Source organism: Eublepharis macularius, chromosome 3 (genome assembly GCF_028583425.1).
Source record: "Eublepharis macularius isolate TG4126 chromosome 3, MPM_Emac_v1.0, whole genome shotgun sequence".
Lineage (NCBI taxonomy): Eukaryota > Metazoa > Chordata > Lepidosauria > Squamata > Eublepharidae > Eublepharis > Eublepharis macularius.
In genome coordinates, this window is record NC_072792.1 from 44,094,948 (window position 1) to 44,110,039 (window position 15,092).

At 40.1% G+C, this 15,092-nt stretch overlaps 1 protein-coding gene across 1 annotated transcript in view; it reads right to left on the reverse strand.

Moving 5' to 3' along the window:
• EFNB2 (ephrin B2) overlaps positions 1-15,092 on the reverse strand; it is a 57,623-nt gene that overhangs the window by 22,501 nt on the left and 20,030 nt on the right. The window contains exon 2 of the mRNA XM_054974336.1: positions 8,359-8,642. Coding sequence (XP_054830311.1) covers positions 8,359-8,642 — 284 coding nt within the window. The remainder of the gene's footprint in view (positions 1-8,358; positions 8,643-15,092) is intronic.

Sequence of the window (15,092 nt, forward strand, 5' to 3'; positions counted from 1 at the left end):
GCAAGTGTCCAACCTGTGTCAGGCGTCACTTGTGGTCCCGCTCTCAGTTTAGAACTCTCACTCTTGCCGGATGACCTTGGCCCTCAGCTTAACTAATGCCACAGGGACGGTTATTGTTGTGAGGAAAAAATGGAAGAAGGGAGAACAATGTTGTATTGTAAGTTGCTCTGGGCTCCCATGAAGGAGAAAAGTAGGGTATAAATAAGTAAATAAATTTAACATAGCGGCATCCCAAATCATTCCCTGGTCTTGCCATTTTGATGTGGCAACTATTTAAAACTGGACCAAATTTCAGAGGACATTAATTACATAAAAATCTTCCTACGCTTTCAGCCTTTTTTTTATCATAGGAGAAGTAACGCGTAGTATGTGTCTAGATCTCACCATCAGTGTCAATTTAGAAAGAATCTAAGTTTAAAAGGGAATAATGTTTATGAGTCTTCTTGTATGTGGAAGAAGCTTTAAGACTCTGCTCTGGCCTTCTAACTCTCCAAGATAAACTTAATATAAGAGATAACAAGAACGAAATTATAAATAAAATTACAAGCTGCAGAAATTCACTACAGACAGTCTTGGTTTACATGCTAATAACACAGGACCCACTATACAATTAAAATACCTATTTTACCTACCCATATATGTAAGAAAAATGAAGCATGTTTCCAAAATGCTCTGCTCTACTCATCTAAATTTATACTGACTCTTCTTTAATGGCCTCCTCTTCAGCAAGATGCAAATGACTCCCTTTGATTTAATGAGCGTTCTTCAAATCCCCGCAGCAAGAGGAAAAGGGCCTTAGGGCACTCATTTTGCAGAGTTTTACACCAGTAGTTAACTTTACACATGGGAGTAGTCCTACTTAAGTCACAGAGATGCTGTATATACATAAAATTAAAACCTCTGCGTGTAAGCCTTTGTAACACAGTGGCTTAAGTTATTTATTATGTTTAAAGCATTTTAGTTCATTTAATGCTAATCTGCATAATGAATATATAAAAGCTCCTTAAGCAGAGAAATTGCTTTCTTCGTTGCGCCAGTATTTTATCCCTAGTATTGTTAAATAATTTACCATGGCAAGGTTTTTTTTGGAGGGGGGGGGGGAATGCTATAAATAAACAGTAGCTGGAAATATTCAACTACGTATTATAAAATATTAAACAGTTTCAATCTGAGCAATTCCTAAATAATTCTTTTTTTCCTTCTAAGAAATCACTCCTAATTTCCTGTCTTCTTTCAAATTCAGTACACATCTGGGGATGGAGGATTCCTTTTCGCTTACTATCCTCCCATCCTATTAACAACCTGAGCCATCTTGTTCTTTCATTTGCTGCATTTGGGAATAAAGAAGTGGTACTTACAGATTTCCTGCTGTAGTACCTTCCTGTCTCATTATAAATGAGATAAACTACCAAGCACTGCCTAGGCAATGGCATGGAAGATGAACAAAGACAACCTACAAGAACAATGTTAGCAAGCAAGCTCACAAGCCCTGTGTGGACTAGAACAAAGAGCTTCTCACAAGGTCCATTAGCACTATATAAACCATACACTCCAAAAAGAACCCACAGCTTTGCAGGTTTTTTTTCCTGCAGTAATTTTATTTGTATGACTTATTCAAAAAGAGTGGAATTAATCAGGAATCCCTGTAAAAAGCTCCCCAAGACTGCCCTCTGTATATCATCTTACAGTGCACAAAAAGCTGGAGGTAATTTCATTTAATTTTTCTGAGGAAGGAGGAGTAGGTCAAAGCATGTATTTCGCATAGTCTGTGTCAAGGAGGCTTTCTAGACAAGTTTGCCTACGTTAAGAACTGCAAGTTATAGTCATAAATGTATTTTTAAAGTAACAATTTGTCACTTTCTTTAAAATAATTCCAGTATGATAAACCAAATAAGGCTAGTAAAAAGGCTCTCTTCTCAAAATAATAATAATTTAAAAAAACAAGTCAAAGTGTTGGGGGCTGGACAGGAATTGGAAGGGGGTGTAAAGTATGCAGTCTTCAGAAGGGAGCAATGACACAATTGTCATTTTAAAATTTTTACTCATAAAATTTGTTTTATTCCTGTAAGGCAAATGGAAGTATGGCTTTCCTTTGTTAAGCTTTAATCATATTTGATCGACTACACAAAAAGACAAAATAATTCTTTCAGAACTGCGAATTATTTTACTTGTGGAGCAGGACAAACCATAAAATTGCCCACTGAAATAAAAACTGCTGAACCTTTTCATTTCAGACACTTTTTTAAAAAAAAATTAAATCTGTGGCACAAAGCACACCTCCTTCAATAGCTGTATATTCTGCTTCCCTCCCACCCAAGTACTTAAAAACCTGCATACAGAAACCAAAGCAATGGATCAAATGTTTTGTTTTGGATGTCTATTTGGTGTCTATTTCTGGCTGGAGCCCTGCTTGGATGAAAAAACACTGGTCCTCTGCTCTGCTGCGTGGTTTCCTGAGATGCTCAGCAAATGCACAGGGCATGTGAATGGAGTAATAGGTATTGTTAGTGTCAAACCACAGAAAATGATGGAAAATCTGGTTTTACAGAAGAGAATTTTCCTCTGGATAAGTTAATGAAAGGGAAAGGAACCATCAAGCATTGGAATTTATGATGGTTTTCCAGTGGTCAGTCAATTTTTTTAGCAGGGTAAAAACTTCCATCTGTTGACCATCAAAAAGCTGACTTACACAAAATACACAAATTTACAGCCTGTTTTGGTCACACATTGTCTGGTCGCATTTAATCAGAAACAAGTTCCCTGGAGACCACTATAACTTACTTCCTAGGAACCATTCTTATGCCAGCAGCCATAGACTTATTCTTTTCAATAATTTATATATATTGCTGCACATTCTGTATAGTTTATAATATTTTCTTCTTTTGTTTAACTTTAGCAAGAAGCCAATTACGTAAGTAGGTCACTCAAAAAAGAGTTGGCAGAAAGTAAAGGAAAACTATACATCCCATTTTGCTCGCATCAAAGCCAATGATTATCTTAAGAATAAGCAGAGAGTGCTCCAGATGTTACAATAAAGTAGCCTCTGCATCTGTATTCTGTGCTCCTGCTGCAACATTCCAAAGAGGCCATTTATGCCCCTCTTGCTCAAAGAAATGTGAATGTTACAAATGTTTAGTGATGCTGCACTGGTTCTACCGTCCAGTTAATGGGCTGGATCGAACCAGCACTCCCATTGGTGAAAAAGGGAAGGAGGCCACCCTGATCACCAAAAAGCTGTGTTAGGGATCACAGTCACCACATTTAAGACCATCACTTCAATTACTTTTCAGAAGACTGGAAGTCAATTCATTTGGCAATTTCACTCCTGACTGTGTGAATAAATGAGTGGTAAAGAGTATCTAATTTGTATTAAGTAACCTTGTGAATTCCCCCTCAGGCTTCTGTTGAACCACAAAATATCAGCAAGCTTTCCCCACAGATCTGGGTTAGAAAATCATAATCCCAGCTACACTATGCTGAGTACAAATGCCTGACACTGAATTAATCATTTAACAAAATGTCTATAACTTCATCTTTGAAAAAAATTTTTGATTACTTTCTTTCGTCTCTCTTTAATTTTCATACCAAGCAGCATCGTTTAGCCTAAGGGCTTATGCATGACATGCTGGGTAACTAAGTACATATTTTAGATTAATTTAATCTCAGTAAGATTGTTTATTCTCTCATATGCCAGAGAGCCAATGTCTAAGCCTTAACAATAGGAAATGGTAAAATAATTTCAATAGAAAAAGTCAACAACAAAAAGCACTCAGAACTTTAATTGGTTAAAAAAAATAGAAAGTTGGGAAGAAATTACTCCTGCTTCCTCCCTGTTTTGGGTCCTGATCAGGCCAGTCGAATTCTTTCTGCGTTTCCCAATTCCAGCTCTTCTTTCACTGGGGAACAGTGAACAACCATAACAGGTTGAACTGCTTTCATAAAAGCAATCATGAATTTGCGAACATAACCTAAACTGTGCCTAGCTCTGGACTGATTTTAAAAATGGCCAAGTTTTGCTGACATCCCTTCCCTACACATTGCTTTCTGGCTAAGATCCTCCTAGTTTTGTCTCAAGAGCTTCAGCCCAAAGCAGCTGAGAAACAGGCTTAACTGCCTTTCTAACCTGGAAATGGACAAAGCAGAGCTTCCAAACTGCAACAGGAGCTTGGTGAAGGGGCGAAGCAGAAAGAATTGGCCTGCAGAGTTTTGCAAACATCCAAATCATCCAAGCACTCGCTCCCACTCAAATGATTTGCAGAGGATGGTGAGAGGCACCTGTTTCTTGTGCTTTTACTGATCCACATCCATGATTCATAACCCTTCCATCTCTCTTCTCAATGGCTACATCATCTTACTCCAGAAAAAGAACATAGCAAAACACTAACCGCATTTCACTCAGAAGTTCCCAGTTTTACCCGGTTTACACATTCTGTATCTGCAATTGCTGGTTGTTAAGATATCTGCATCAAAATTACCAGCCACATTTGGATGGCCAAAAAACTGTTTATTGTTTTGTTTTGTGACCCTGCCTATTATTCTAGTATTTTATATGTATGATACGAAATAGCACCAATACCCATGAAACTGCCTTATGCTGAGTCAGTCCATTGGTCTACCAAGATCAGTACTGTCTACTCTGACTGGCAGTAGCTCTACTCCCTGACCCTTTAAATTGCGAATGCCAGGTATTGAACTGGGGACCTTATGCATGCAAAGCAGATTTTCTGTCATTGAGCCACAGCCACACCTACCAATGACAGATTCATACCGGTTTAGTTGTGAATCACCACCTCACAGTTTGGCATATGAATAGACTCCTTGAACTTATGCATGTTTTATAAATTGAAGACTTCCTTTGTTACAAACCATAGTCTGTTATGGCATCCAAAGCCATGGTTAAACCATGGTTTAGAATCCTGGTTTCTAAGCAGGAAACAAGACACACAAATTTTGTCCAAATTGGAAATTTACAACAAACTTTTGGTTTCCTACAAGGTAGGAAGCCTTCAATTTACAAGCACCGCATAAGGGAAGGAGGGAGTATATGACAGTGAAAACTTCAAAGGCTAATTCTCCAATGAAACAAACCGTGATTTGTTTGGCTATTCCCTTCTGTCAACAATAGCTTTTTGCAGTACTTTCAGGCCCTTTTTTTGAGATGAGACCATAATACCAGCTGAGTCCCGCATCATATGCCCCTATGTGGCAAGAATTGTTATGATTCAAAACCACAATAATATAAGACTATCACCAATTATATTTTATATAATACATAATATCAGATAGTTTCGGGTGTGTAGATGTCTTGGGGTACAGTAGAACAGCAAGTTTCTAGTTGACAAATGCTTTAAAGATGAACAAGATTTCCAGAGAGTTTTTGAGAGTTAAAGCTATCTGACGAAGGGAGCTTGACTCTTGAAAGTTTATACCCTGGAAATCTTGTTGGGTGTTTTAAAGTGCTACTGGACTTGAATCCTGGTATGAGTGAGTGATAGAGGCACATGGGCAACTGAAGATGGGAATGTGTGAAGGACTTGGCGTATTGATATCTTTTTTCGTTTGTTTAAAGAAAGTAGAGGCTTCACTGGTTTCACCAGGGGATTACATACTCCCAGACAATTTGAAACCAGACCTGTACCTGTAGGCACCACCAGCCAATCATGGCTAGCCTTCTGTCAAAGCATCCCAACTATAAGGAACATTTTTCCTGAGGTATTATAATAAGTCTAGTGGCATTTCCAAAGCACCAAGCTGAAGGGACACTGAATTCTATAACCCCTAAAGAATGCCATAATCCTCCCGGAAATGTAATGTCTATTATACCTTATTGCCATAATGAAATAATTATACAAAAATGAAGAAAATGAGTCCTACTTATGGATTTACTCAGAGGGATTACTGACACAGATACGATAAAGCTGACAGTCTACCATGAAGTTCCATTTGTGTCCATAACTCTCAAGTCATAATTAAAATGGTGCCATTTATGTCACAGTTGGTCTTCTGTAGAGAATTAATCCCCATAGCATTAGATAACTGAAATATTTCATCCTCAGAACCTGCTATTTGAGCACAGACAGACATTTTTATGTTACACTTTTTCATCAGGCCTACTGGCAACTGTCTCTAGTTTCAACACAGCAATTTTCACTCAAGTAAAACAAAATTTGCTGGTAAATTTCCCCCTAAAGTCACAAACCACAGAAGGAAACCCTACAGCGTTGACACCAATGGCAAAACAAAATACTCTGAACATAATCTTACAATCTACAAGTTGCATTTTTTCATATTCCACATTTTATTTCATCAAATTTCTGAAGCATGTTTTGGTTACACTGAAATGGCTCAACTATTCCTTAATCTATTTATAAATGAATTTACTAGAAATAATCAGAATCAACACAAATTTGAAAGAGCAATTTACTTTTGTTACATTAAAAATCAGATTACATTTTCTCACTTTCTAAGTGTTTTAAGTGTTCACTGTCATTAATGCAACAAGGAGGATGAAAATTTCACTGATCTTTGCTTAATTTCCATCATAGGTGTTGCAAAGAAGGCAACATAAAACGTGAGTAAAATAACATTAACTACAATCCACGCACAATCCACGCACATTCTCCTGAAATCCATGCACAAATAACTCTTGCTAAAATCAGTGGACTCATTACCAGTAGGCCCTGGGCTTTGTTTCTCTGCAGCTTAATGAATAAAACACACTCAGAAAAACAGTATATAAATGTATTAAATAAATAAACAGAAAAACAACTGGTGAATTAATTTTACCAAATTATTTTATTTACAAATCTTATTTTTTAATCTATTCCCAACCCCTACGTTCTTCTAACCCTAACCTGGATAGTTCAGGCAAGTCAGATCTCAACAGATCTCCAAAGTTAAGTAGGGCTGGCCCTGGTAAGTAACTGGATGGCAAACCACCTTTGTTAGCTTCTTTGCCTTGAAAACCTCAGCAGGAATTGCCATCAGTCAGTTACGACTTGACGGCACTCGTCTCCACCACCATCACATTCTTCTATTTGCTTACATTAATATAAAAATAACTTGATATAAAATATGTAATATATATAAAAGTAACTTTAAACTATTATAATACGATCACTGCAGTTTACCATTTAATTTGCATTGATAGGTAGAGCTTAAAAGGGCAACAGTGGAATGTGGCAATCTCAGCCTCAGTTACAGCACCCCATTACAGCTGGGTGCCGTAATCTGCTGCCCTGGAAGGAGAAGGAACAGCCCCTCCTTCCCAGGTATCTTGAAGGCGTGGGGGGGCAGAGCCAAGTGTGTTAGAGCACACTCTGTGCCTTTTGTGAAAGGGTTTTTTCGCCTACCTTGCTCTGCATGTAGTGGTTGTGGTAATTGGACTCAGTGGTGCTGGCAGGTTAGGTCACTGGCAGGTTAGAGTTGGGGAAATGAAAGCAGGCTGGTGAGCACACTTGGGATATCCCCATTGGTGGGGAAGTGAGGTCTGTCAGGAGTGTCTGGGGCTTCACGGCTGCCAACTGCGAGGGTAGACTGCCTGATAGGACCTCCTAGACAAGTCCTTCCCTCAGGCTCCACAGCTTGGGGTGTTTGGAGCTTTATGGTGGGAATCAATCACCTGGCCAGCCAGGCCCAAGTCATACCTCAAGGATGGCTCGTACCCAGGGTAGTGGGTCTCACCCAGAAAGAGGAGGTCCCATGGTGACCGCTGGTTGACCTGTACCGCTAGTTAGCCCCCTGCTGCCACGTTAACGAAGGTTGCCAGGTTCAAGTTGGGAAATTCCTGGAGATTTGGGGGGGTGGAGCCTGGAGAAGGCAGGGGAACTGATCTTTGTCATCTGGAGATCAGTTGTAATTCTGGGAGATCTCCAGCCACCACCTGGAGGCTGGCGATCCTAACATTAACTGTGGCCCTTAAGTACCCAAGTCTATGTCTGCCTCTTATTTCTGACTAGGGTAGCAATGCTACAAAAATACATGAATGTTTGTGTGTAGGGGGCAGAGGGTTTAAGTTATCTCTCAATTTATTTGACTGATTTATGGAATTCATTGATGCCGCTGTCTATCATATCCTTCCAAATTAGATTAGGATACCAATACTTTCCATAAATTGCAATACCAGCATCACTGTCATAATTGCTCAGGCCTCATCACTTCTGTGAAAACCCAGAAAGAGCAAACAACACCAGAAAAGACAGAATCTAAAACAGCAGGGAGGTGGTTAATAATGAGCAGCCATGAAAATACTTTAGAAGAAAACAATACAAATCCTTTAAGCTTCTTACTTGATTGAATACAATGAATAAATTAAGAAACGGTAAGAAAGAGAGGAAACAAATGCCATTGTTCACTTACATATGATGTAATAATCTTTGTTTCTCTGAAATTCCAGGCCCCAGAGGTTAGGGCTGAATTCTTGAAACTTGATAGTAAACTTAACATCTTGATCAGGTTTGGCACAGTTAAGGAGAGGCGTGTTGTCCTTTTTAACAATGCAGCTATCTGCTTGGTCTTTCTCAACCATGTAGACCTTATAATATTCATACTGGCCAACAGTTTTAGAGTCCACCTTTGGGCATATAATATCCAGTTTGTCTCCTATCTTTGGGTATAGTACCAGTCCTTGTCCAGGAAGGAATCTAAAAGAATAAGGAGAGAACAAGAGTAAGATATTTGATTTTTTTAAAAAAACAGACACATGACACTTAAAGGGTGAGGGAGAAATGAATAAATGCAGTTAACCAAAACAAACTATGAGAATACAAAAATTCTTTCCCCCAACAGCAAGGGTCTCCCTGTGGTATCAAAGCAGCTGCCCTCCGGGGAATTGCCTCAGGAGCATTAGAACACTGAACTGCAAACACAGGGATATGGGTCAAATCTCCACTTAACCATGAGGCTCAATGGGTTGCCTTGAGACAGTTACTTTCTACCTACCTCACAGGGCTACTGGGAGGAGAATATGCAAAGCTCTGAGCTTCTTCAAAGAAAGGTGGCATTAAATTATAATAATAAAAACAGTTCTTTTAATATTTTCACCCCCACATTTTAAAATGAGAATGGAATTCCTCATACTGAAGTGAGGAAATCAAAAGGAACTGTTATTTGGGGAATTTCAGGGAAGGATAAGCATTTTCTATGCCAGCTTTTTCATTTTCCTCTTAAAAGCTAGTGTGGCAGCTGACATAGGAGGATGGTAGGACAAACCCATTTTAGAAAGCACTTTTTAAAATCTGCCCACCCCCCGCACCCCAAGTATGTAGCTATGTGCAGGCTACCTAACAGGGCCTGTTTGGTTGTAACTCCAACCACCTAGAGTTTCTGGCTGCTGGCCCTTCATTTAAGAACAGGCTAGTAACCAACAGTAACTATGGCCTCCAAGAAGTGGCTATACTTCTGAACTCCTTTTTAGCAACATGTCTAATTCTACTCACTAATTCTTTGGGAAGCCTTCCATTTATCTCTATTTCTCTTTTTTTAAAAAGTGCGAGAGGGAGGAAAGGCTTTGTCTTGTTTAACATTAGCTCAATTCTATATAAACCAGAGCATGTGAGAACTTTTCCTTGGTGTCCAGTAAAACACCTGGCCTATCTATGACCAAATGAAAGTGGAGATCTCTGGTGGTTATTGCAATGCCAAGCAAACCTTTATTGGCATATATATATATATATAATATAAAATTTTAAATACAGAAACGAGTCCATACAGAGTAAGATTAATATTTACAGATAGGAACAGGACAACAGTGTAGCAAAACCAATACAGAATATTACTTGTCAGGGCGTATAGCCATAACACTGTACAGAAACTCTGCTACTATTTCAGTTATTTCCACATCCGAGTTGTCAAGAAGAAACTGAACCTTAAAATCATCAGAAAACTCTGAAAGTTGGGCTAATATAGGATGTAGAAGATCCTGGCGTGGCGCCAGATAAAAAGAACACTGGAGAAGAACGTGGGAAACAGTTTCAACACAGTCCATCGAACAAGGACAACGTCTGCTAGGATAAGGAATCCCATGAAATCTACCAGATAAAATGGCTGAACTCTGCACATTCTTGTTCTCTTTTCCTCCCCACCCCACTCTGGTGGTTATTAGGAAAGATTTGCTAGGTTTTACACACACACGAGAACCATCTTCACTTCTTTGCCCAACAAGAAAATATAACCCAGAGAAATAAACAACTAGCTATAGACTGGGAGGGGGGGGGGCCTTGGCATCCTCATAATCTCTAATGTTAGACTAAAAATAAACATTCCACATGTGGAAAAGCCAGTGATAATAAAAACTGGGTGGTTCAGAATGTATTGGGCCAACCAAGCTGTGTTAAGTGAACTTCCATATCACTGCAGCTTGCCTGGTGATAATTCCACTGACTTCAGAGCAAAAACCGCATCATCTCTAGTCACGTACTTTTTAATTTTAAAAAACAAAGCCCGTTTGTTCAGTTGCACGTCACTGCAAATTAAAGCCTTGTGTAGACCCCAGAACGGCTAGAGTGCCATTAAGACTACACTCATTTTGTTACTGTCTGGTATCAAAGAGACACTGGAAATATTTCCTATTGCTTATAGTTAGCCACTTATTAGTCAAGCACCTGACCTTATTTAATGCTGTGCTTTTAACAAAATGAATGTTTTAAAATGACAATAATCACTTGTAATATTGATTCAACTACAGAATGAAGACTTGTACTCTTTAACAAAGGCTGCTGTATTTTCAGCTAATCACCCCCCCCCCCCAGATGCATATGTTCCAATTAATGCCTGGAAGCTGGTCTTTAGAGCTACTAATACAATATCCCTACCTAATACCTACAGCTGGAAGCATCCCTTTATACTTTCTAAATCTTTCTCACCCACCATCCAGCTTCAAATATCTTCTTTAAGAGAAAATGTCACTGTAGACTGAAGCAATGGTTTCCTAATGAATGGAAGCTGGATTGGGGGCCCTACCTACCTGCCTGACCCTCATCCTCCACTTCTAAGAGGGACTGGCAGACCTATGGGAGAACATTGGCCAGTAAAGCAGAGAGAGAGATTTATAATCTTGAGATCCTATCCTCTGTTTATAGAAAGGAATTTGCCTAATAAATGGAGGGGAGAGAACAGAATTGTGAACGCTTCATTTCTCTAAGCCTGGTATCTGACTTCCATCATTAATTGCAAATCGCCTTACTGTAACCTGTCTGAGAATCTGCAGAATGTCTTTTACTCACTAATGAATAACCACTACTACCAATCTCCTGTCCTTGTCCCTCTTTCTACACACACACACACAAAAATCTGGATTAAGGCTAAAGGACTGAAGAGGCGTATCTATTTATTTATGTTCTTCATTTATATTCCACTTTTCTCCCCAGTCAGGACCCACAACAGCTTGCTTTGTTCTCCTTTGCTCTATCTTACCTTCACAACAACCCTGTGAGGTAGGTTAGGCTGAGTGTGCGCGTGTGTGTCCAAAAGTCATCCAGTGAGATTCTATGGCAGAATGGGGCTTCTCCCAGAATTTAGTCCAACATTCTAACCACTACACCACAATAGTGAGGCAGTTTTCAACTCCAGAACCTCTCTCACCAAAAAAGAGAAATTCTTCACTGCAGAAGGCCAGAAGAACACAATAACCTGGCAGTCTTAACCCACTACCTCTCACTACAGAAAAGCAAAGTATTTGGGAAGATATAAATACCTCTGAGCCAAGAATAACCCCTCCTCTCAATGCTGAGGCTGTACTTTTCACATGCATGCCGTAAAATACTACACACATCTACTTACATGGATTTAGGGGATAATTTCTTAAATTGGAGAGATTGATTTGCAGGCTGGTGTAGATTAGGAATTTTCCTTTCTAGCGATTAAAGCATTGATTAATTTCTATCTCTTCCATCCTCTCCTTTCCCAGCATGATTTTGAATCCTTCCTCAACAATCTTTATGCTCCACAACATCTCTTGATAGAAGAAAGTAGGTACACTAATTAAATCAACAAAGGACTCATAATGTGATTACAAATGAATTAATTTTTCCCTGGATGTTTGATGATGTGCCATTTTGCAGATACATAGCTTCTCCTAGGACTCGTATGCATGCCTGCTTGGAGCCATTTCTGCACGTGTAAATTGAAGATGGGAGGCTACAATGGCTCAAGTACATTTTATATTAGTACAGAGTTGATTTCCATGTTATTTTTATTTTTTTAATCTGGTAAATTGCCCATCTCTTCAAAAAACAAACGTGTGGCTACACACAGTTACCATGTGGTACAGACCTAGCGGTACCTGGATAAGTTTCCCGGGTGCTTGCCAGTGGTGGACAATCTTCCAGCAATTCCTGCCTCTGCCCATCGATCACTGGTGATTGGTGGGAGGAGGCAGGCTGCCAGAAGATTGCCTACCACAGGCAGGCAGGCTATACAAATGGCTGCAAACGCGCCTGAGTCCCCTGCTGCTGATATCACTTCCAGCATGATCTCATCGACTACTGTGATGCTGGAAGTGATGTTGTCAACCAATGCCACAGGAGCATGCGTACGAACGAACGTAAGAGAGTTTGCTGCCCCCCCCCACTCCCCCAATACACATTAATCAGTAGGGGGACCCGGCAAGTCTATACATGGAAGCAGTACTATCAATACAACCTCCAGGTGACATCATTAGGCTCCACTCCATGATATCATCAAGCCCCTGTCCAATGACTCACAGGGTTTGGATGATGGGGCTCAGAGAACCCGCCCCAGTGTACTCACATCGCCTTGCTCTAAAATTTCTGGCTAAACACAGGCCTAAAATAAAACTCTGTTTAATAGCAAGCTGTGTTTGCTCAGCCTGAAATCTCACATGCTTCCCCCCAATCTCTACATACATACAGGGTGTGACTGAAGGGTTCTTAATTTTGGTCACCTTGAATTAAACTTCCAGTTTGCCATGATGTCTGAATAAATCACTATCTTTAGAAATCCAATACCTTTTAAAACTTATTTTTCCTTTGCCATCACAGAGTGGTCCTGCTCTGCTACAAATACAATTCTTTGCACCAAACTTATTTTGGCGTGGGAGCTATGTTTTAGTGGTGAGGTAGCTACTTTGCATTCAGAAGGTCCCAGGTTCAAAACCTAGTATCTCCAGCTAATGGGATCAAGCAGTGGAAGACCCAGACTTGAAGTAGGACTGGCAACAATCTGGAGAAGGAAAGTGCTACCCACTTAACAGAGGTTTAATAGGGTGTTAATTAACAAGTGATATTATTTTCCTCCATACTGTGTAGAGATCCCATTCCCCTGGTAGGGGTGGGGGATCCCCCGCTCCCAGCCCGTCTCCCACCACTGCTTACCCCGGTGTGACAAGGAATTCCTCTGGAGCACACACACACACACACACACAGTGTGAGCACGAGATAAGTTCTCCTTGCACGTGCCCCTATACAACCCCTGGATTGAGCCCCAGGGTACCTGGCAACCCTAATGCTGTGACAAGCTCCACCTGCACAAATTCCTCTGGAGATTTAGGTGTATCACATCAGCTTTTAGGCAGGTCATATTCATTGGTGCCTTTTAATTTAAATAAATACATACGCATCTACAAGGTTGAAGCTTAATTTTAAAGGTTTGGTTCACAGTGTAATGCCAAACCACATTTGATGCTATGTGAACAAACCTAAAAGACTGTCAAATTTGCACTATCCTTCCAGTTTCTTGTAAGACACTGATTTGCAAGCTCATAGCAAACTATTGTTTGCTGCTAAGTCCAGGCTGGCATTTAACAGAGATTCAAGTTACATATTGATTACTTTACAAACTGTGGCATGAAGCAATCAAAAGGTCTGAATTCATGATGCTGAAGCTACCAGATGCCCTGAAATCATGTCTGGAAGGGGCTTGTGGGCTGCAGAGCCACAATGAGGCATTTCTCATTATTGTAATTTCTTTTTTTAAAAAGAGGTGCCAATACCCATGGTGTTCTCCCCCCTCAGCCCAAGCCCCCAATGCCCAAGTGGTACCGGTACTTTGTAAAGAGGTGTATACTCACGGGGGGGGGGGGAGTCCCGGTTCCCTGACTGTGCTTTGAAAGGTGCGCATAAGGAGGTAGTCCTCAAGCTAATTTTTTTTTTTAAAAAAAAAGCTTCGGCTGGAACAGGATTGTAACTAATAGAAAGGATCAAAAGTCTCCCATATCCCACGCCTGGTGCCAAAGTGGCGATGCCAAGGCCACGCCCTCTAAAGAGTTCAGCTTGAAGCTTCGCAGTAAGAGTGGGTTAATTATGTCTGTAGCAGTTGGGTCTCTTCAACAGCGCAGGTATGCGATGCAAAGCATCACGTCCAAATGCAAAAACCTGGAGCTATAAAAAGCTGCCCTCCAGCTGCTTCACTTTACTGTTCACTCTCACAGCAGACCTTCTTTTTAATTCAGAAAGAAACCATTGCAATTAAACAAGGGCTCAAACAAGCAAAGTGTTAGTGCTGTTAATCATAAAGCATGCAATATATGCAAGACGGGAGAGACTCAGAATATGTTCCTTTTAGGGCTGGCATACAGGACCAGATGGAGCTGATGAGCAAAACTGGTTGTAATCTGCCTTTGTGTGTCTTATTCGCCTTTTTCGTGGCGGCTGTGACAGAAAATATGGAGCTGCATATGGTACTAGGATCCATTCCAGCAGCCAAGAGGCACAGCCTGATAACGCTCTTTGCCGAAGCCTAGCCAGTTTCTGACTTGAGGACTGTGGCAAGCAGTTCAAATACCAAATGTAACAAAATCCTCCCCCCACAAGTATTTTTTTTTAAGATTTACTCTTCGAAACAGCTTACTCTTTGTTGATTTTTAACTTCTAAAAAGTGGGTGTTAATTAGTGGCATTTTGAACTTTTAGTATGGCTTCTCAAGTTCTCCTTTAATTCTTTATACTGTTAATGGAGACAGAACTCATAAGAATTGCAACAACATAAAACTAACCATTTCAAAATTATTATACTTTCTGAATAGGGTGCCAACTGCCAGGAGCAAAGTCTTCAGTCTCCTTAACAAAGGCCTAATGGGATGCGATATTCCAGGTGATGTTACCATACTATGAAAAACTTCAAAAACTGAAAGCTTCA